The sequence below is a fragment of the Bos indicus genome, chromosome 1, assembly GCF_029378745.1.
Source record: "Bos indicus isolate NIAB-ARS_2022 breed Sahiwal x Tharparkar chromosome 1, NIAB-ARS_B.indTharparkar_mat_pri_1.0, whole genome shotgun sequence".
NCBI classification, from domain to species: Eukaryota; Metazoa; Chordata; class Mammalia; order Artiodactyla; family Bovidae; genus Bos; species Bos indicus.
Window position 1 is genome coordinate 99,133,881 of NC_091760.1, and position 24,330 is coordinate 99,158,210.

General features: G+C 38.6%; 1 protein-coding gene across 1 annotated transcript in view; it reads right to left on the reverse strand.

Moving 5' to 3' along the window:
• The window catches only part of LOC109562912 (multiple epidermal growth factor-like domains protein 6), a 694,041-nt gene that overhangs the window by 232,782 nt on the left and 436,929 nt on the right, over nucleotides 1-24,330 (reverse strand). Inside the window, exon 6 of the mRNA XM_070783699.1 lies at nucleotides 11,463-11,585. Coding sequence (XP_070639800.1) covers nucleotides 11,463-11,585 — 123 coding nt within the window. The remainder of the gene's footprint in view (nucleotides 1-11,462; nucleotides 11,586-24,330) is intronic.

Sequence of the window (24,330 nt, forward strand, 5' to 3'; positions counted from 1 at the left end):
TAAGGAACATGAGCCAAACTTGGGAAGGAAGGTCCTTTGCTGCCAACCATTCCCAGACACTCCCATACAGACATTTGTCCTGATGGGCTGTTCTGTTTCATCATTTTTGCAAGTGACAGGAGCTATTGAGGCAATAGGTTTGCCTTAGGATTTTTGTCCTGGCATATTACCAACAAGAAGCCCCTGTAAGCAATGTCTTGCTCATCTGCCTTATACTTTGGGGACTTCTTTTTTTCCAGTGTCCCTCCTTTGGCATCACCTATAGGAAAGAAAATGTTAGTTGTTCAGTCGTGTCCGACTCTTTGTGACACGATGGACTGTAGCTCACCAGGCTCTTCCATGCATGTAATTTTCCAGGCAGGAATATTGGAGTGGGTTGCCATTTCCTTCTCTAGGGGATCTTCCTGACCCGGGGATCAAACCCAGGTCTCCCGCATTGCAGGCAGACTCTTTACCATCTGAGCCACCAGGGAAGCCCCACCTATAGGAACTATGCCATGGATCTGTGCCTCTAATGAAATTTGGGTAGTGGGCCAGCTCATCTTGGAGAATCTATATCAGTTACGGTTTCTTCCAGTTTGTTTCACTTCCAAATACACTTTTGACTGTAATATGTATTAGCTGAAAGCTGAGGTGTTGAAATGATTACTCTGAATTACTAGGGGAGAAATGATGGGTTTTAGTTAAAAGATTAACTTCAAAAGAGATAAAGTGGATTTCCATTTTCATAGCAGAGTTTCAGATTTGAATTATATGTGCTTTCTCTCTAGATGAAGAGACACAGATACTTAAGAAAACATCCAGAGCTTCTACAAAGAATGATTGTGGTGTGGTAGTGGCAGTTTTGCTGTTCAAATCTCAGATGCCTTCCAGTGTCAACCAAGAAGGAAGAGAGACAGCAGGACAAGTAGTATGAAGTAGTACTTTGATAGGAATTTTTTTTAAGGAAATTAAAGAAGTGGAAGGAATGTGGTTCAGTCCCAGGACTGAATGATTAGTGCCTGTCCCTGTTCCCTGATCCACTGGAGAAGGGATAGGCTACCCACTCCAGTATTCTCGGGCTTCCCTTGTAACTCAGCTGGTAAAGAATCAGTTATCAAGACAGTATGGTACTGGCACAAAGACAGAAATATTGATCAATGGAACAAAATAGAAAGCCCAGAGATAAATCCACGCACATATGGACACCTTATCTTTGACAAAGGAGGCAAGAATATACAATGGATTAAAGACAATCTCTTTAACAAGTGGTGCTGGGAAAACTGGTCAACCACTTGTAAAAGAATGAAACTAGACCACTTTCTAACACCATACACAAAAATAAACTCAAAATGGATTAAAGATCTCAATGTAAGACCAGCAACTATAAAACTCCTAGAGGAGAACATAGGCAAAACACTCTCCGACATACATCACAGCAGGATCCTCTGTGACCCACCTCCCAGAATATTGGAAATAAAAGCAAAAATAAACAAATGGGACCTAATTAACCTTAAAAGCTTCTGCACAACAAAGGAAACTATTAGCAAGGTGAAAAGGCAGCCTTCAGAATGGGAGAAAATAATAGCAAATGAAGCAAGTGACAAACAACTAATCTCAAAAATATACAAGCAACTCCTACAGCTCAACTCCAGAAAAATAAATGACCCAATCAAAAAATGGGCCAAAGAATGAAATAGACATTTCTCCAAAGAAGACATACAGATGGCTAACAAACACATGAAAAGATGCTCAACATCACTCATTATCAGAGAAATGCAAATCAAAACCACTATGAGGTACCACTTCACGCCAGTCAGAATGGCTGCGATCCAAAAGTCTACAAGCAATAAATGCTGGAGAGGGTGTGGAGAAAAGGGAACCCTCTTACACTGTTGGTGGGAATGCAAACTAGTACAGCCACTATGGAGAACAGTGTGGAGATTCCTTAAAAAACTGGAAATAGAACTGCCTTATGATCCAGCAATCCCACTGCTGGGCATACACACAGAGGAAACCAGAAGGGAAAGAGACACGTGTGCCCCAATGTTCATCGCAGCACTGTTTATAATAGCCAGGACATGGAAGCAACCTAGATGTCCATCAGCAGATGAATGGATAAGAAAGCTGTGGTACATATACACAATGGAGTATTACTCAGCCATTAAAAAGAATACATTTGAATCAGTTCTAATGAGGTGGATGAAACTGGAGCCTATTATACAGAGTGAAGTAAGCCAGAAGGAAAAACATAAATACAGTATACTAACGCATATATATGGAATTTAGAAAGATGGTAACAATAACCTGGTGTACGAGACAGCAAAAGAGACACTGATGTATAGAACAGTCTTATGGACTCTGTGGGAGAGGGAGAGGGTGGGAAGATTTGGGAGAGTGACATTGAAACATGTAGAATATCATGTAAGAAACGAGTTGCCAGTCCAGGTTCGACGTGCGATACTGGATGCTTGGGGCTGGTGCACTGGGACGACCCAGAGGGATGGTGTGGGGAGGGAGGAGGGAGGAGGGTTCAGGATGGGGAACACATGTATGCCTGTGGCGGATTCATTTTGATATTTGGCAAAACTAATACAATTATGTAAAGTTTAAAAATAAAATAAAATTAAAAAAAATAAAAATTAAAAATAAAATAAAATAAAATAAAGAAGTGGAAGGAATGTGGTTTAGTCCCAGGACTGAATGATTAGTGCCTGTCCCTGTTCCCTGATCCACTGGAGAAGGGATAGGCTACCCACTCCAGTATTCTCGGGCTTCCCTTGTAACTCAGCTGGTGAAGAATCAGCCTGCAATGTGGGGACCTGGGTTCAATCCCTGGGTTGGAAACATCCCCTGGAGAAGGGAAACGGTATCCACTCCAGTATTCTGGCCTGGAGAATCCCATGGACTAAGTCCATGGGGTCGCAAAGAGTCGGACACGACTGAGCGACTTTCAGTTTCACTATTTCCTGTAGCCCCTTTTGATTCACCAGTGGGTTATCTCATTCTCTGGTTAATTCCCATAGCATTTTCCTTGTGCCTGAACATAGTTATTGGAGAAGGCAATGGCAACCCACTCCAGTACTCTTGCCTGGAAAATCCCATGGATGGAGGAGCCTGGAAGGCTGCAGTCCACGGGGTCGAGAAGAGTCAGACACGACTGAGCGACTTCACTTTCAGTTTTCACTTTCATGCATTGGAGAAGGAAATGGCAACCCACTCCAGTGTTCTTGCCTGGGGAATCCCAGGGATGGGGGAGCCTGGTGGGCTGCCGACTATGGGGTTGCACAGTGTCGGACACGACTGAAGTGACTTAGCAGCAGCAGCAGCAGCAGCACATAGTTACTCCTGCTATCTTATACTATCTTATACTCATCTCCTTTATTGAGCTGGAAGCTCCTTGGAGAGAGAAAGATAACCAACTCACATATATTTTTATATTCAGCAACATATAGCATAGGAGGAAATTTTTTTTAAATGAGAGAAAAATGAAAAAAAAATTGAGCACATATTATGTATTAGGCTGATGCAAGGTGTTAGTATCTAAAAAGATACGTTAACAAATGTGTATTCCCTGCTTGACTTTTGAATTAGTTGAGATTTAATCCAAAATAGGTGGAGGTAGACAAAATAGCAACTTGATTTTTGTTAAAGTGGAACCTGGAGAAAAGGATTTAGAAGTTTCCTAAAGAGGTATGCTGCTAAGTCGATTCAGTAGTGTCCGACTCTGTGCAACACCATAGACGGCAGCCCACCAGGCTCCACTGTCCCTGGGATTCTCCAGGCAAGAACACTGGAGTGGGTTGCTATTTCCTTCTCCAATGCATGAAAGTGAAAAGTGAAAGTGAAGTCGCTCAGTCGTGTCCGACTCTATCGACCTCATGGACCACAGCCTACCAGGCTCCTCGGTCCATGGGATTTGCCAGGCAAGAGTACTGGAGTGGGGTGCCATTGCCTTCTCCGAAGAGGTATGCAGAATTAGGCAAATGGTCAGAACTGGTTACAAGTGTAATGGGAAAACCTATGTCTTCCCAATCTGGGGTCCTGACCTACTTAAAGATGCATCAGAGCAGACCAACATGGCCATTTCCTGAAGGCCTTTTGTAGATCCTAAAGAGGAGACAGGAAGGTGGACTGAATTCTGTATTCCTTTCCCCAAACCCCCCAGAGAGTGAAGTAACTCCTTCCCTAGGAAGAAGGGAATGAGTGATCTCAGGATTGAGAATATCCCTCTTCTGTGGTCATGAAATAGGGGAAAGGAGCCTTATCACCACCAAGTTTTTTGCCTACAACATCTCATTTAATCTCCCAGTTCACATCAGATTAAATATTGTTATTCTGGTTTTATAGATGAAGAAGGGACAGCCTGTGGATATTAAATAACTTCCCCTAAATCTCACAGTTAGTGAATGTCAGATTAAATATTCAAACCCAAAGTCAGTATTTTGTTCAACATGGTCCACAGTGTATGGGCCAGACACATAATTTGTTAGATGGATGAATGGATGAAAAGAAAGATATTTATATAGTTTTATGTTTCAAATATGATAAATCCCAAGAATTTTAAGTGATTCATAGTTTTTTTTCAACATAATGAATTCCATATTATGAATGTGTTGATAAATTCAAAACAGACAAATTTTTAATATATGAGGATACACTGTACGGGAATTTTCTCAAATTGTTCTTCATTTTATATTGCTCCCCATCACCCCATCAGACTGTCAGCTTAAGGAGGTCTGGGAGCTAGTATTACTATCTTTGTGCTGTGCTGTGCTTAGTTGCTCAGTCATGTCTGACTCTTTGCAAACCCATGGACTGTAGCCCACCAGGCTCCTCTGTACATGGGGATTCTCCAGGCAAGAATACTGGAGTGGCTTGCCATGCCCTCCTCCAGAGGATATTCCCAACCCAGGGATAGAACCCAGGTCTCCCTCATTGCAGGCAGATTCTTTACAATCTGTGTATCTGTATATCCTCCCTAATACCAGCAGAAGTTCAAGAGGCCTTTTATAAATGACTATTAAAAGAAGCAACACAGAAAAGTAGATAAATCCTTAATAATGATGTCTTCAAGTGGAGTTTTATGAACTCAAAAACTAAGATGTGTGTATTATTTATGTAGATAGATGGATAGATACATACAGGGATGGAAAGATAGATAGGTGGTATTTTTTGAAGTGCCAACAGCTTCCAGTATTTGCTACAACGTTTTTAGTAAGTTGAGGAAGGCACAGAAATGCTCCATAAGTGTGTAAGGAATTAATATAAAGACTTGTTAAGTCTTTCTGAGCTAAGAAGAACATAAAATTTAGGCTTAAACTTCAGCAGGAGAAATATAGATTACACATAAGAAAAGCTTTCTTGATAGACAGGCTTATCAAAACTGTGAAAAGGATGTGCAGAACCTCCCTGATTGGAGATGTCTAATATCAGGATAAACAAGCAGATCGTTTAAATTTGGTGCTGCTTGGAGGCAAGGAGCAGACCTGAGTGAGTTCTCAAAGCGTATAGTATAATTACTCATGTATGTGTCCTTAGTCACTAGTCGTGTCCAACTTTTTGTGACCCTTTAGACTATAGCCCACCAGGCTGCTCTCCAGGCAAGAATATTGTAGTGAGTTGCCATTTCCTTCTCCAGGGGATTTTCCCAACCCAGGGATCAAACCTGGATTTGCTGCATTGCCAGTGTCTCCTGCATTGCAGGCTGATTCTTTACCTGCTGAGTCAGCAGGGGCCCTATCTTGATGCTTAATGATACTGAAACACTATGATGAAAGAAACCAAATTTTGCATTAATTTAGTTACTCTTAGGGCTTCCCTGGTGGCTCAGATGGTAAAGTGTCTGCCTGCAGTGCAGGAGACCTGGGTTCCATCCCTGGGTTGGGAAGATCCCCTGGAGAAGGAAATGGCAACCCACTCCAGTACTGTTGCCTGGAAAATTCCATGGACTGAGGAGCCTGGTAGGCTACAGTCCGTGGGATCATAAAGAGTCGGACACAACTGAGCGACTTCACTTTCAGTTACTTTTTTTTTTAATTTATTTATTTTAATTGGAGGTTAAGTACTTTACAATATTGTATTGGTTTTGCCATACATTGACATGAATCCATCATGGGTGTACATGTGTTCCCCATCCTGAACCCTTCTCCCACCTCCCTCCCCATATTACCCCCAACACAATGCTGAACAGTTACTAGTTACCCAATAAATGCTTATTGACCATAATTGGAAGAATGGCAATTGGAAAAAGGAGAGCTTGATTTTGTTCTTAGCTCTATAAGTAAACCATCTGGGAATTGGAAGAAATCAATCAGTTTCTTCAGGCTTTAATTTCTCTCCTCTGTAGATTGTAGTCTCTATGAGTTGAGGGTTTCTGGGCCTCTGTAGCAATTAGACTCCATGGTTCTGATTAATCTGCTCTGTATGCAGTTCATACTGCCTATCAATCTCACAGAGGGGAAATACGAAAGCTTGGTTTCCAATATCACTTCATCTATCAATTAGCATTTTGAGACTGTTCAAATCATTTAATTTCCTTGGGATTCCACCTATAAAAACTTTTGTTTTAGTAAAAAATTCTGTAGTTCCATGTATAACAACAGTTTGCTGAGATACATTGTTTATTCACATTATTTCTAATGTGTTTCAGAAAAAAAGTTGGCTAAAATACTACCAAATTACTTTAAAATATTTTGACTGTCAATTCATTAAACAATATACCTTTAGGTTCATTTATTTCTTCCAAATGGAAAACTATATCCCAACAGTCCACTCCATATTTATTATCTTTGTCAGTTCACTGATTATAATGTATAGCAATGTTAATTACCATTAATTTAGAAAAAGCCCTTGACTCCATGGTACTACCATGCTCAGTCACACTAGTTATGTTGCCATGCCAATAATTTAGATATTGCACATGGAGAAATGTCAGAATTTTCAAACTAAGATTTTGATTTGCCCTCTAAAAGTAAAAATGTGATTTGCCCTTTCAAATGAAACAGATCTGTTATCAGCAAATATTTACACAGACCTGCTGCTGCTGCTGCTGCTAAGTAGTTTCAGTCGTGTCCGACTCTGTGTGACCCCATAGACAGAAGCCCACCAGGCTCCCCCGTCCCTGGGATTCTCCAGGCAAGAACACTGGAGTGGGCTGCCATTCCCTTCTCCAATGCATGAAAGTGAAAAGTGAAAAGTGAAAAGTTAAATTGAAGCCACTCAGTCGTGTCTGACTCTTAGCGACCCCATGGACTGCAGCCTACCAGGCTCCTCCGTCCATGGGATTTTCCAGGCAAGAGTACTGGAGTGGGGTGCCATTGCCTTCTCCGCAGACCTACGAATAACCAAATGGTTTAACTAGTCAGACTCTAAATGACAAACCCAGCCTGATTAAAAGTTGTACATAAGGAAATGAATAAGAGGTGTACTGACTATGTCTGTATGCATTTCTGACTGGTTGGACATGTACTCTTTCATTTATTTATTCATTCAGTAAGCATTTATGGAATTCTGCTAGGCACTAGACACCTGTGATGTGGTTATGAAAAAGTGATAAGACATGGCTCTTACCTAGGAGATAGTCCCGATCTTGTAAGTAATTCTAGATAGTCTAAATGTTTAAACAAATGCAGTGCTCTGGGAGAAGTTTTATATGAGAAGCATATGCAACATGAAAGAAAAGAGAATCTAACTTGTAGCCTGGAAATAAGAAGCAATAGGTTTAGACTCCCACACAAGGACCACAGAAGTTGGCATCAGACACAGAATATAGAATAGCTATGTGCAAAATATCAAAAGAAAAGGATACAAGTATAAAAACTGAACATACAACATAAAGGAACTTACTGATTTGAGGAAAATGAGACTTCTAAAGATATAAAGTTAAATTGTTGATATTTGAAACTCAATAAGACGGAGCATATGTAGTAAAGAGAGAAAAGAAAATAGAACATATGAAATCAGCATGTGAGATAGAATAAGGTCCAGCATAGGTACCATCAGAGTAACAGAAGAAGACATTTAGCAGTATCCTGGCCTCAGCCCAACAGACGCCAACAGTACTCCCTCCCCTCAGTTGTGAAAATCAACGTCTCCAGACATTGCCAAATGTCTCTGGGGACAAAATTCCTCCATTTGAGAACCACTGCCATAAAAAGCAAATGAGAAACACAAACTACTGGCCTATTTAACTCATGATTATAGATGCAAATATGATAAAATTATAGCAAATTGGATGTAATAGCAAAGTGACAAAATCCAGTTCTATTTTTTTCCTGAAATGCAAAGATGGTCGCATTTTTGAAAAGCCTTAAATATTTTACCCGATATTAACAAATTAAAGCAGAAAAATTTATGTCCTTCATATATATAAAAATTATATATATATATTCTGTGTTCAGTGGCATGCAGTTATTTGTACATTTAAGTTACACATTATAATAATCTATCTGCAGAGTGAGTTAGAAACTGTGTTTTAGGTTCATTGCTATGCTTGAAAGAAGGGAATACTCATGTACCTGAGCTAATCAGAAGCCTTTTCCACAAGTTTATAGCTCTTTAGAGAAAAGGTCGGAGAAGGCAATGGCACCCCACTCCAGTACGCTTGTTTGGAAAATCCCATGGACGGAAGAGCCTGGTAGGCTGCAGTCCATGGGGTCACTAAGAGTCGGACATGACTGAGCGATTTCCCTTTCACTTTTCTCTTTCCTGCATTGGAGAAGGAAATGGCAACCTATTCCAGTGTTCTTGCCTGGAGAATCCCAGGGATGGGGGAGCCTGGTGGGCTTCCGTCTATGGGGTCGCACAGTCAGACAGGACTGTGCGACCTTAACAGCAGTAGCAGAGAAAAGGTTAAGGAATAAGATTAGCCATTTATAAATGCTTCAATTCCATTGAAAGGGTAGCCTCTAGATGTACTTTAATGCTACAATAAATGGCTGCTAAAATTCTGATCTGTATTTTAAAAAGCAATTCAAGTAGTTAAATACAACTTACATAAATGCAAAGAAAAAGTCTCTTTAAATGATTGTTTAATTCCAAATCTTCAGCATTCAACACAATAGCCTTTGAAACCAACCAACCTTTACTGTTAGCATCAAGTAAATACATATGAACGACTCACTAGTGCCCTCACATGAACTGAAATGCCCATTTGCAATGGCTTTAGGATACATTTAATTTCAAAATAACCTCTATTATTTTTATTAAATTATGATCTGAGATCATTGCATGTTCAACAATCCACCAAAATGAATCATTAACATCACTATATCTATCAAATGGTCATTCAAAGAAATGAATAAGAAAAGATGCTAGAAGTAGGGGACTGAGAGAGGTAGTTCTTTATTGGCAAGTTGCTCCATCCCATTCCATCAATCCCAGTTATACATCTCAGTAAATGGAAGTCAGTGTTAATTCAGTGTCAAACTCTTAATTCTCACAAATAACCCAAGTTACTCATATATTGTGCAGAAATGAACATCAGTTATATGAAAGTATGGAAATCATTTCTCTAAATATGTTATTTATATGAAGAGTGACTAATTTCAATTAAAATATGAGATAATTGCATATAAATAAATCAGTGGATATAAAGCTTAACATGCCTTACCAGACTAATAGTTGCTATAAAAATAACAACAATAATTGTCAAACGTAACACAGCTAATTGCTCTACTGGCATTTCAAATGTATCATAATAATGATTATGTTGATAATAATAATACTCAGCCAAAAAGAAACAAAGAGTTCACTGCTTGTTAGGCAGTGAAGAGGGTTGTGAAAATTATATTCTCATCAGGCAGATCATGCTAACTTCAGTGGGCATTAGCCTACCTATCATTTGGGCACCATGAGGTGGTGATCCCTCTGGTTCTCTGATATTGAATCCATACTGAAAACATCATTTCAGTCTCATCAGAAATAAAGATGATCTCACTTGAATGAAAAAGGACCTGGTTGAATTTAGGACTTGCCTTTACACATGCACACCCTTACAGACAGAGGACCATGCCTGGAATGAAACTTGTCTCAGAAAGTTCCAGATGTAGTCACCCTCAAACATATGGTTGTCTACTTGCAGCCTATCCTGTTGCTATGTGCCAGAGATGGTCCAGAAGAGAATGAGCTGCACTGCCTCCTGAAAATCTGAGAAATTCTCCAACCTACTCACATCCACAACTTGTGTTGTCTTGGCAGTCCCAACAAACCCACAGCCCCAGTCCCAGACACCTTTAGTGGGATGATGTTTGTTTCTCGTTTTCTCCCATTAACTTACTCATACACGTCCCATTAGGCATTGACATTGTCAGGGGAAAAATTGAGTTTGATTTTGTAAGGTCAATGGGGAAACCAAATGAATGCATTCCTATGTGATTTAAAGAAAAAGGCTGAATACATTAAATGCTCAAGCATTTAAATGGTAAAAATAGATAGGGAAAAAGTCAGAAAGGACAGTTAAAAAGCATGTTACAAGAGATTATTATATTTTGGGTATCTCTTCTCTTTTAGAAGACAAGGAAGGGGTCTCTGGTCCCAATTACTTTCCCAATCTGGGAAACAATGTGGTCATAAATTAGACTACAATCCATAGTTATCATTTGAATACCTACTATAGCCACTCACTATGCTAAGAGCTTTAGATGCATTATCTTATTTAATTTCCACAGCAGTTTTTGTGGTTTTTGGAGCTACCATTATTCTAAATTTTACAGACGACGAAAGAGTCTTAGCAAGATTAAATAACATGCCCAAGGTTACAGAAATTGTAAGTGACAGAGTTGAGACTAAAACCCAGGTCTCTTCGAATTCAATGTACTTAACCTCATTCTATAATGTCTTAAAACACTATTCTGTAAAGTTTTTGGCTTATGTTTCAATCTTTGCCTCTAATCAGTGAGCTCCTTCAGGGCAGAATTTATTTCTCATTAATTTTTATATCCCTAGAGCATGGAATAATGCCTGATAAAGAGCAGCAACTCAATGACTGTCAAATGAACAAAATGATGAATTAATAAATAAAGGAAGGAGGGAATTAATTTTAAAAGGAGTCAGAAAATGGAAGTTTGTGGGGAAAAAGCTAATTCTATATCAAAAATACCGTTCCTGTGGTTGCTTTTGCATCTCTTTATTTCTATTGTAACAAGACATGAGTATTTTATGATAAGCACCACTTTCACTTTAGAATTAAATAAAATGCTTTCACAAATATGTACTTTACCCAGGGATTTAAATGAACGATTGAAATTCCATAATCAGAACATGACACAGCCAAACCAGTGTATAATCATATGTTTCTTATAATAAGCTACTTGAAGTGTTCTTAGGGTTACAATTTTGTAATCTAGACATGAGAGGAAGATCTGTGCTCTTGACAACATTCAGCACAGGCATTTCAACTGGCTCTGGATCAAAGACATCCCCCTCTTTTGCATTACATAGATGTTCTCTCTTATCAGGAAGCAGACAGTCCCAACTGTTACCTCTACATCCTCTGCCATCTTCCTCCAGCTTCTGGCCAGCTTGACACTTGCAGTAATAACTGCCAATTGTATTACAGCATTGGTCCTGACAGCCACCATTGTCAGAGCTACATTCATTTATATCTGCAATTGAATATATAAACAGAAATTAGCTTCCTATAGCTAGACACACAAAAAGACTTCAATGGCTCTCCTAAAAGTATACCATCACAGCATGACATCACCATTTGACCTCAGATGAAATGAGATAAAATTATAATACCTTACTTTAATTAACATACTCCAGTTTTAGCTAACACACTCCAGTTTTGGTGTAAAGAAAAAGACAGGTCATAATCTTTGGTATTTGATATATTTTTGAACTGTGTCCTAAGGGCTTTTCTAAGTTTAGGGAATTTGGAGGCTTATGGTGCAGATCAAGAAATTTCACATCCAAGTCATCATTTCAGGATGAGATTGAGAAGAGGAACTAGAAAGTTAGAACACAAGGTCACTTATTCATCCATTAAATGTTTGGCTGCAGGTTTCTCAGATAAATAATTATTGAAGTACAAGCTGGAATCAAGATTGCCAGGAGAAATATCAATAACCTCAGATATGCAGATGACACCGGCTTTATGGCAGAAAGTGAAGAAGAACTAAAGAGCCTCTTGATGAAAGTGAAAGAGGAGAGTGAAAAAGTTGGCTTAAAGCTCAACATTCAGAAAACGAAGATCATGGCATCCGGTCTCATCACTTCATGGGAAACAGATGGGGAAACAGTGGAAACAGTGGCTGACTCTATTTTGGGGGGCTCCAAAATCACTGCAAATGGTGATTGCAGCCATGAAATTAAAAGATGCTTACTCTTTGGAAGGAAAGTTATGACCAACCTAGACAGCATATTAAAAAGCAGGGACATTACTTTGCCAACAAAGGTCCATCTAGTCAAGGCTATCATTTTTCCAGTAGTCATGTATGGATGTGAGAGTTGGACTATAAAGAAAGCTGAGCGCCAAAAAATTGATGCTTTTGAACTGTGGTGTTGGAGAAGACTCTTGAGAGTCCCTTGGACTGCAAGGAGATCCAACCAGTCCATCATAAAGGAGATCAGTCCTGAGTGTTCATTGGAGGGACTGATGAAGCTGAAACTCCAGTACTTTGGCCACCTGATGCAAAGAGCTGACACATTTGAAAAGACCCTGATGCTGGGAAAGATTGAGAGCAGGAGGAGAAGGGGACGACAGAGGATGAGATGGTTGGATAGCATCACTGACTCAATGGACATGGGTTTGGGTAGGCTCCAGGAGTTGGTGACGGACAAGAGTTGGTGACTCGCAAAGAGTCAGACACGACTGAATGACTGAACTGAACTGAATTGAATTGAATTGAATTGAAATGAATCACTGTATCTTTAGGTCTTCCCTGTAGCTCAAAGGATTAAGAGTTCTCCTGCAATGCAGGAGACCATGGTTTGATTCCTGGGTCAGGAAGATCCTCTGGAGAAGGGAATGGGAATCCCCTCCAGTATTCTTCCCTGGGAAATCCCATGGACAGAGAAGACTGGCGGGCTACAGTCTGTGGGGTCGCAAAGAGCTGGACATGACTGAGCAACTAACACTACTATTATATCTTTGGCATTGCACTAGACAGTGTAGGGGAAGGTAAAAGGGTCATTTCATGATTTCCAATGGTTCAAATCCAGCTGGGGTGGAGGACTACACAGAAGTGTGATGTGGTTGTGTCCATGTGCTGGATATGTCCACAGCCCACTTCTTAACTTGTGTTCAGAAAGCACCCTTACAGATAGGGCTTGATTTTATGTACATCCAACCAGCTTCCAGTTGCTAAGCATTCCAAATTATCTGTAGGTTTGATAGTGAGTGGCCTGTTCTGCTCAAAGTAGCCACTTCTGTATGCTGAATTGCTGACAATGGTATTTGTTTTATGAGGTAATTGTGGCTGGAAGAGAGAGACAGTGGAGAGGGCAGAAAGGAAGTGGGGGGGTAGCAAGTAAAGATGGGAGAGTGAAGAAGAGAGAGATGGGGGTGGGCAATGAGCTAAGTCAGGAGCAGCAGAAGAAGCTGACAATGTAGAAGCATTGCCAAAGGGGAGATGAGTCTCCATAATGGTAGAATCAAGACTGCAGAGCACTGATAACTAAAAAAAAATGATGCAGAGTGGGGTTTGGTGCACCTCAACTGGATAAAACTGATTTTGCCTGAGGCCTGGCTCTGCAGCTGTAGAAATAAATTTTATTAGTTTTTAGGTAAATTTTTGGAGAAGGCAATGGCACCCCACTCCAGTACTCTTGCCTGGAAAATCCCATGGACAGAGGAGCCTGGTAGGCTGCAGTCCATGGGGTCGCTAAGAGCGACTTCATTTTCACTTTTCACTTTCATGTATTGGAGAAGGAAATGGCAACCCACTCCAGTGTTCTTGCTTGGAGAATCCCAGGGACAGGGGAGCGGGTGGGCTGCTGTCTATGAGATCGCACAGAGTCGGACACGACTGAAGCGACTTAGCAGCAGCAGCAGCAGGTAAATTTTCACTGAAGTGTGCCATACACATACAAAAGTAAACATGTCTTAAGTTTTGTTAGGGGAAGCACACTGACTGAAACCGCCCACCCTGGCCAGGCCCCTACTAACCATTTGCATGAGTTGTTTTACAACAGGAGGTCCTGGTAAGGAACATGGAGCTAATAAGCCACCACCAACTGGAAGAGTTCAGGAAAGGTCAAAAGGAGACACCACGTGTCCGACCACCTCCCAGAATCCTTCTTGCTGGTATCCATCTTGGCTGAGTGATGTTTGCACCACCAGGAAGGACTCTGAGTCAGAATGATTGGCTAAAGACAACCGGGAAACTAATCCCATCACCATAAAACCCAAACTGCAAGCCACGTGGCAGAGCAGTTCTCCTGGGTTCCCTTACCCTACTGCTCTCCACCCCGGTGCCCTTTCCCAATAAAATCTCTTGCTTTGTCAGCACATGTGTCTCCTCAGACAATTCATTTCTGAGTGTAAGACAAGAGACCACTTTCGGGCCCTGGAAGGGGTCCCCCTTCCTGCAACAGTTTGGTAAGTTTTCAAACATAAAATATAGCAATGCAACCCCAAGAAACAGACCATTGCTAACATCCAGAGTGTTCTGCCTAGCCGAAGGTAACAACCATCCAAATCTTTAACACTATAGGTTAGTTTTGTCTTTCTGAGTTCTACATAACTGATCATACTGTGCATATTTTTGTGTCTGTCTTCTTTTGTCCAGTATTCTGTTTGAGATTATGAAACTGTACCTGTAGTCTGTTCATTTTTATTCCTGTATATCATTCACATATATGAATATACCATATTTTTTATTTACTCATTTCATAGTTAATGGGAATTTACCTATTTTCTTATTTTTGGTTATTGTAAAGAGTGTCTCGATGAACATCCTCACACATGCCTTTGATAGACCTACATATACATTTCTGTTGGGTAATATATCTAGGATTGGAATTGCTGGGTCAAAAGCTATGTTAGATTCTGCTTTAGTAGTACAGCCAAATAGTCTTCTAAAGAGGCGATTCTAATTTACACTCCCATCAGTGGTGTGTTAGAGACCAGATGCCACTCGTCCTTTGTAGTGCTTGGGATATTCTATTTTGTTTTGTTTTTCATTTTAGCTCTTCTGGAGAGTATACAGTAGCATCACATTGTGATTTTAATTTGCATTTTCCAGGTGATTAATTAGGTTAAGTACCTTTTTCATGTTATTGGCCATTTGGATAAAATCTTGTTTAAGTGCTTATTCAAATATTTTGTCCATTTGTTCAATCAATTCTTAAAACACTGGTTCATTAACTAGTGGATCACATAGAATGCTAGAGAAATTGTAGCAGTATTTATCCTTGTATGGCTTCTGAAATTATAAAGATACATTTTAACATTTCACTGTAAGGAATACTGTGTACTGTAGGGTGTTTTTTTTTTTTTTTTAATAGATTACTTTTATCAGATTAGGAAAGTTCCTGTCTATTTTAGTTCTTAAGTATTTGTATCACAAAGAGGCCATTTTTCCACTTTTTTCTATTATCTTAAAAAATTTTGTTTAAGGTTTCTTCTTACTTACATGTTTGGAAGAATTCAGTTATAATACTGTCTGGGCCTGGGATTGTGTTTGTGTATGTGTGTATGTGTGCATTGACTTTTAATTATTGATTCCACTTTTAAAATAAATAAGAATAAGAATATTCATATTTTCATTTAAACATGTTAGACAAACTATGTTTGAAGGAATTTGTCCATTTCATATAAATATTCAAATTTATTACTGTTAATTTATTCATAACATTCTCATACCATCTTTTTAATGCCTGTTCAATTTGTAGGAAGGTTCTTTTCCCGTTCTTGAAATAAATAATGTGCATCTTCTCTTTTCATCTCCATCAGATTTTTGTCTATTTATCTAGTTGGAAAACCCCGAATGAATAATTTGGCCAACCCAATATCTTCATATTTTCCAAGGACAAACTTTTGGCTGTATTGATTTCTTTCAGTGCTCTGCTTCTAAGTTCTTGATTTTGAAATTTAGTTAACTGAGTTTTGGCTTTTCTTCTTTAAAAATATTTCTGATTACCTATAAGTATAAAACAAACTATCTTTAAACTAAGTGACTTGTAGAGGCAATTTACTATTATCTTTCACATTTCTGGGGATTGGAGAGTCACCTGGGTGGTCCTTATTTGGGTTTTCACATATGCTAGCAGTCAGGTGACAGCTTGGGTTAGATTTGCACACAGGTTTATTCATTCAGATATTGGGATTTGGGCTGAGAGGAACATGGGCTTCCCAGTGGCTCTAGTGGTAAAGAACTCCCTGCAATGCAGAAGATGCTGGTTTGATCCCTGGGTTGGGAGGATCCCTTGGAGGAGAGCATGGCAACCCATTTCAGTACTCTTTCCTGAAGAATCCCATGGACAGAGGAGCCTGGCAGGCTACAGTCCACAGAATCGCAAAGAGCTGGACACATCTGAAGCAACTGAGCATGCAGACAATTGGAACATAAAAGAGACTGCTCGGGCATCTCTCTTTATTTCCATATGCCTAACTTTGAATTTCTCATTGCCTGGTGGTCTCAGGATAAAGACATTTTACCAATACATGGTGGTTATCATTACCCAGAGAGACAATTCTAAGAGATCCAACAGAGACTGTAAGGATTCTAATGACCTAGCTTTGAAAGTCACATAGCGTCCCTTCTTATACATCTATTGGATAATGCAGGCACAGGTGAGCTGAGATTCCAGGAGATGGAAGAATTTCTTCTCACAATATGGGCTTTGTAGGTGTGTCCAGTGAAGCAAGAAATTGATGGTAGTCTTCTTGGAGAGAGTGTATCACCCTGATATGTTTGTTTAAGCCTATACATTTTCCTAAAAATAAGGATTATCTGCATCCCACAGGCTTTGCTGTGTTATGACTTAATTATCATTCAACTCAAAATACTTCCTAATCTAAATCAACATTTTTTTGTTTGGGTCATTTTAGGTATATTTGGGGGATTTTCAAACATTTGAGGAACTTCGAATCATCTTGTTATTATGAAATGATAGATTAATTCTCCTGTGTATAGAGAATATGTTCTTCATGACTTCAGTTCTTCAAGATTTGTTAAGTCTTGATTTATATTCCAGCATATGGTCAATTTTGGTTTAAAAAAATCTATATTTACTTGAAATATAATTATATTTATATTTTTAAATATTTATATCAAGTATATAATTTACTTGATATACTTACAGTTGCCAGGTGCTATGTTTTCTGTACGTATATATCAATATATGATTATGTGTGTATGTTAGCTGCTCAGTCGTGTCTGACTCTTTGTGACCCCATAGACTATACCTCACTGGGCTCCTCTGTTTATGGAATTTTCCAGGCAAGAATACTAGAGTGGGTTGCCATTCCCTTCTCCAGAGGGTCTTCCCAAACCAGGGATCGAACCCAGGTCTCCCACATTGCAGGCAGATTCAGATATTTCAAATATGTATGACACTGACACATTTAGGAAAAATGTATAATGAGGTCAAGTTTATTCATCACGCTTCTCATATCTTTGTATCCTTATGAACTTTTAATGTTTGTCAATATATCAGTTAGTGAGAGGCATAGTAAATTCTCTCTGATTTCACACTTGTGTTTTATAATGGCAATTTTTGGTTTACTTATTTTGAAGCCCTATTATGAGTGGCAAACAAGTTTAGAATTTCCACGTCTTCCAACAGATTAAACCTTTGCTATTGTAAAATGTTCCTCTTTAGCTCCAGCTACATTTTTTTAATTAAAATATAGGTATTAGAAAATATGGTCCTGTCTAAGACATGCCTAAGACACTTTGTCCATGCCAAAAAATTCTTGATATTTGGTCTTGTACAAAAACTCCATTAGACATCTTGTCCATAAGAAAACTGGTTCACACCAAAAGGTCCCAGATACTTGGCCTTGTCGAAAAACATTTTATTTTCTAAATTTTACTTTTAAATTTTTGTGTATTTGCTAAATTGAGAAATTATATTCATGTATCTTTGTATGTGTTATTTTAATATAACTAATATCTTTAAACTATAGTACTATATCATTGACTTTTAATGTAATTACTCACATATTTGGATTAAATTTACCATTTATTTTCTTATTTTTCTAAATTTCCATATATTTTACATTACTTTTACTCTCTATATCCTTTTAAACTTATTATTTTTAGTGTTTTATATGCACTCTTTATTAGGTTGTCAGTTAAATATTACTTTATTATCCTTTTAGTGGTTACTGTAGATATTACAATATCTATTATTAAAGTCTAATATAAATTAGTATTTTAATCACTTCCCTGACAATCCTAGGAACTTTAACATCTTTATGCTTTTCCTGCTTTTTATATTATTTTTATTATGTTTTTGAATTTCAGATATTTAGAAGGCATAAGGATTTATTGTTTCTATTTTACATAGTCAATAGTAATTTAGCTTTATCCACGTATTTGCCTTTTCTGATATTTATCATTGCTTCTTTTACCTATATGCTTCTTTTTGGAATAATTTTCCCACTGTCTGAAAACTGCTTTTAGTGTTTCTCTTCCTATGGATTTGCTGGCAATGCTATTTTTCCAGATTTTGTTAGGAAATGACATTTTTTCACTTAATTTTTAAATAAACTTAAAAAATTTAGAACATTTTCAGATTTACAAAAAAATTGCAAAGATAGAGAGTTCCCATATACCCCATTTATTTCATATTCCATTAGTATACATATCTACATTAGGATGGTACACTTGTTTTAATTAATGAGCCAATATTGGTACATTATTAAATAAAATCCATACTTCATTTAGTCTTTCTTAGTTTTTAACCTAACTTCCTTTTTCAGTCCCAGGATCCCTTCCAGGGTAACATGTTACATGTAATTGTCATGTTCCCTTAGGTTCCTGTTGGCTTTAACAGTTTCTTGGCTTTTCCTTGCCTTTGATGACCTTGACAGTTCTGAGCAGTACTGCCAGGTAGCTTACAGAATGTCTCTCAATTTGGATTTTTATGATGTTTATCTTATTGTTTGACTGGGATGGTGTGTTTTGAGGAGGAAGACCACAGCGGTGAAGTGCCATTTTCATGATCATATCGTATCAAGAGTACCCTCTAGCAGCACCTGACTTAGCCCTGTTGATGGCAGCCGTGATACCCAGGCTGACAGTGTCCGTCAGATTTCTCCACTGTAAGTTTGCTCTCTTCTTCCTTTCTGCACCAGTATTCGTTGGAATGAGGTCATTAAGCACAGCCGACATTTAAGGAGTGCAGATATCCTTCTGCGGTCCTCCTTCAGGGTGAGGTATATATGTAAGTTATTTGAAACTCTTCTGTACAGATTTGCCTATTCCTCCCATTTATCACACTATAATTTTTGAAAAGTATCTTCAGTGGAATAGAATCATAGATTGACAGCCATTGTCTTTAAGCATTTTGAAAGTGACATTTCATTATCATTTAAATTTCCTTTTGCGTGTAATGTGACTGTTTTTCTCTGCCTACTTTTAAGATTTTCTTTTTGTTCTGTTTCTGATGTTTTACTATGATATGCTTTAATGTGTGGTGGTTCTTTTATTTTATAACTTTCCTCCTTGGAATTTAAGGTACATCATAATTCTATGGTTTGATGTCTTTAAGTTTTACAGAAATTGTTCTCACAATTTTGCCCATTTTATCTCTCTTCTTTTTAGCACTGCATAACACTTATTTGTGAGACTTTTGATTTTTTTTAAATTTTATTTTATTTTTAAACTTTACAATATTGTATTAGTTTCGCCAAATATCGAAATGAATCCGCCACAGGTATACCTGTGTTCCCCATCCTGAACCCTCCTCCCTCCTCCCTCCCCATACCCTCCCTCTATGTCACTTTTCTTATGATATTTTGTGTTTTGTTCTACTGTTTTTTTTTTTTTTCTTTATTTGCTTCCATCTAGATATGGTCTCGGAGAAGGCAATGGCACCCCACTCCAGTACTCTTGCCTAGAAAATCCCGTGGACGGAGGAGCCTGGTAGGCTGCGGTCCATGGCGTCGCTAGAGTCGGACCCGATTGAGCGACTTCACTTTCACCTTTCACTTTCATGCATTGGAGAAGGAAATGTCAATCCACTCCAGTGTTCTTGCCTGGAGAATCCCAGGGACGGGGGAGCCTGGTGGGCTGCCGTCTCTGGGGTCGCACAGAGTCGGACATGACTGATGCGACTTAGCAGCAGCAGCAGCAGCAGATATGGTGTACTGACCTGTCATTTAGTCATTAACTCTATAAACAACTGTTCATAATACACCTTTAGTTCAATCTACTGCATTTTCCATTAAAGTTATTATATTTTTCATTTCTAAAATATATAGTTGATTATTTTGTAAATTCTATTTCTTAGGTGAAATTTTTCATTTCATCAACAATTTGCTCATTTTTACAAATCCACTCTTTTTTGACTTGCTTTATAATATTGAAGCTGGATCTTGTAAATATTTTTACTTTACCAGGTTGTACAATGATAAGCCTTAGTGAAGGGTACTGTAGGAATGCTGTAAGAGGAAGAGACATTAGTTTGACTCCAATGTTTTCTGTTTCAAAGGCATGTACACTGCAGCTGTCAGCAGGCTACTTCCCTCTCATTGGGAAGCTTACCTATCAGCAAGCAGCTATTTTTCCAGTGGTCCATACCCTTCAGCAAGTCTCACCAGTGCTCCATCAGCTTTCCATTGAATCTCATTGCCACCCCAGTGGGCAAGTTTCTGCCCACCATCCCTGGCCAGCAGCACCTCACCAAACTTTCATACCACCCATTGGGCAACAACTAAACCTCTCCAATTAGATGTAAATTTCAACCTGGTGTGAAAACCGGGAGACTGTTTCTAACTTTGTTCCTTTCTTGGGCATTATCCTTAAGTCCTGGACATCGTGACTTTTCCCTACATCTGCTAGTCCTATATTTTTTAACGTTCTTTTAACAATTTTTAATACTTTATCTCCAATATTCAATTAGTAAGTTGTATAGTATGATTTCTTTTTTCCTGATTACTTCTTTGCTGTGGTTTTACAGTCTTACTCAACTCTGGGATACCTTATCTCCAGAATTTTGAGCTCTCAAACTTTGGATTCCATGATAGGTCTGAATTTGAATTTACATCTTCCCAACCTAGTGAGGCTGATGACTCTTCTTTCTGCCTTTTCTTCCTACTAGCAGCATCTTTAGGAATTTTCTACTATGTCACTAATGAATCAGTCCCTCAAGGGGAAACCTTGTCTCACTGATATTCCTGGCTGCCATGATATTTTCCAATGTCTTCAGATGAGTGATTTTTTTTTTTTATATTACATACCACTTTTCTATTTGTGCTCAGCTAGAGAATTGGCCTGTTACCATATAGACCATTGCAGCCAGTAAAAGAATACCTGTCTACACTATTTCTTGATCGCCCTTACTTTTCCTTGCATCAAACCAAAGAAAACTCCATTAACTGAGGCATTATGTGCTTGTTTATTTTTCTTACAACATGAATCAGTCAATCAGCCAGGAATTCATGATTAACAAAGAATCAGTTCAGTTCAGTTGCTCAGTCGTGTCCGATGCTTTTCGACCCTATGAATCGCAGCACACCAGGCCTCCCTGTCCATTACTAGCTCCCGGAGTTCACTCAGACTCACGTCCATCGAGTCAGTGATGCCATCCAGCCATCTCATCCTCTGGCATCCCCTTCTCCTCCTGCCCCCAATCCCTCCCAGCATCAGACTCTTTTCCAATGAGTCAACTCTTTGCATGAGGTGGCCAAAGTACTGGAGTTTCAGCTTTAGCATCATTCCTTCTAAAGAAATCCCAGGGCTGATCTCCTTCAGAATGGACTGGTTGGATGTCCTTGCAGTCCAAGGGACTCTCGAGAGTCTTCTCCAACACCACAGTTCAAAAGCATCAATTCTTTGGCACTCAGCCTTCTTCACAGTCCAACTCTCACATCCATACATGACCACAGGAAAAACCATAGCTTTGACTAGACGAACCTTTGTTGGCAAAGTAATGTCTCTGCTTCTGAATATGCTATCTAGGTTGGTCATAACTTTCCTTCCAAGGAGTAAGCGTCTTTTAATTTCATGGCTGCATTACAAGACTCTAAAAATAGGTCCAGAGCCTTGCAAAATATCATAGAGAGAAAGAACAGTGAAAGCTCATTTCCTCAGAAATATCTGGGTACAAGTTTACATATTATTCTCTAAACTTAGTTTGCTGAGAAAAAAAGGAGATATGTTGGGATAGGTCAAGTGTCAAGAGTCCTGTGATTTCACATTTAAGAATTTGTCCAAAAATATATTCCAATGGAATTCAACTCTGTTAGCACCTTTCCATACTTAACATCACACAGACCTCATAATGAACTAATAAAATCATTAAAATTGTGCTTATTCAAAAAAGCTATGGTCATTAAAAAGAAAACTGAAAGTCATATATATGTTAAACAAAGCATTTATTACAACTGAAATGTTCATCAATATGGAAATAAGTAAATTAAATGTATCACTTCAGTGCAGTCATTACAAGTCATAATTGTGATTTCTATAAATCAACATGGAGAACTATTATATTGAAATAGATTACAAATTGTTTCTCTGTTTTAGTTACAACTATAAAAGCTACATATTCTTATGAAGAAAGTTTGGAAAGATTAATAATTAAATAATTTGACATAATAATAGTAGAGTTATATCTTTTAAATTTTAGTTTTGGATGTAATATTATTTGTGCCATCATTACTTTAAAAAATAGGTGTGAGATGTATGGAAAAACCAATACAATATTGTAAAGTAATTAGCCTCCAATTAAAATAAATAAATTTATATTAAAAAAACAGAATAAAACAATAGATTATATAATTTTTGGTGACCATTCAAAGGGAAATTATTTCTTTTTTTTGGAGGGATAGATTTTTGTTGTCATTAAATTCTTATGGAAATCTATTTGAACATAAGGACCATTGGATAAGACAATGAACATTTTCAACAGAGGCTTTTCCAAAATGTTAACATTTTCTGGGCTTCCCTGATAGTTCAGTTGGTGATGAATCCACCTGCAATGCAGGAGACCCCAATTTGATTCCTGGGTCAGGAAGATCCCCTGGAGAAGGGATAGGCTACCCACTCCAGTATTTTTGGGCTTCCCTTGTGGCTCAGCTGGTAAAGAATCTGACTGCATGGCAGGAGACATGGGTTTGATCCCTGGGTTGGGAAGATCCCCTGGAGAAGGGAAAGGCTACCCACTCCAATATTCTAGTCTTGAGAATTCCATGGACTGTATAGTCCCTGGGGTTGCAAAGAGTCAGACACGACTGAGCAACATTTTCTACAACAATTTTTGACTAATATTGACCTGTACTAAAAGATGAGGCCTAACCTGTAAGTGAGTGTTAGTCATTCAGTCGCCTCCAACTCTTTGCAACCCCATGGATTGTAGCCTACCAAGCTCCTCTGTCTATGGAATTCTTCAGGCAAGAATACTGGAGTGAGTTGCCATTCCCTTCTCTAGGGGACCTTCCCAAACCAGGGGTTGAGTCAGGGTCTCCTGCATTGCAGGCAGATTCTTTACCATCTGAGCCACCAGGGAAGCCCAAGACCTAACCTATAACAGCATATTATGGCAAAATTAATCCACTTGAAAGCTGAATCAATATGGTCCAAATTGCCTCTGCCAGATTTTTACCTGAAATAAGTGCAGAATTTTTAAAAAGAAAAGTAATGCTGGTTTGCATACCCCAAAGAGGGCTTTGAAAAATAATCTATGCTTTTGGACCACATTTATACTTTCTATGTGTTTTCCAGTTCATCACAGTCTTTCCCACAACCTATCCCTTCTCACTCATTTAATCTCATTCATTTATTTTATTTAACTGGCTCTAAAGGCATCTGACTTGACCCTTCCTGGTCTTAAGACCTGGCTTCAAATCCTTGAAGATTCACATGTCTCTGTCAGGGAAGGCCTGGATAGGAATGGAGAGGAGGACAAGGAGAATGAACACTGTAGCATAACTTCTCTAAATCAGTAAGTGGGTTGACTTGCTTGTACTGCTTTTATATTGGGCAGCTCTCAACTTAAAATCTGTTTAAATAAACTGGTTGTTTTTGCTACTAAAAAATTTGAAAATCCTTTTCCTAGATTGTGACATCTGATCACGGGAGAGTTGACGACAAGGCTTTTTACTCCTAAAGAATGTAAATAAATGTATCTCTAGGAGATAATATGAGAGAAAACTGTCAGTAAAGACACCCAGTCTTGATTCTGAAATATTAAAATAATAAATATCATGTGGAAGAATCCCTTTCCACATAT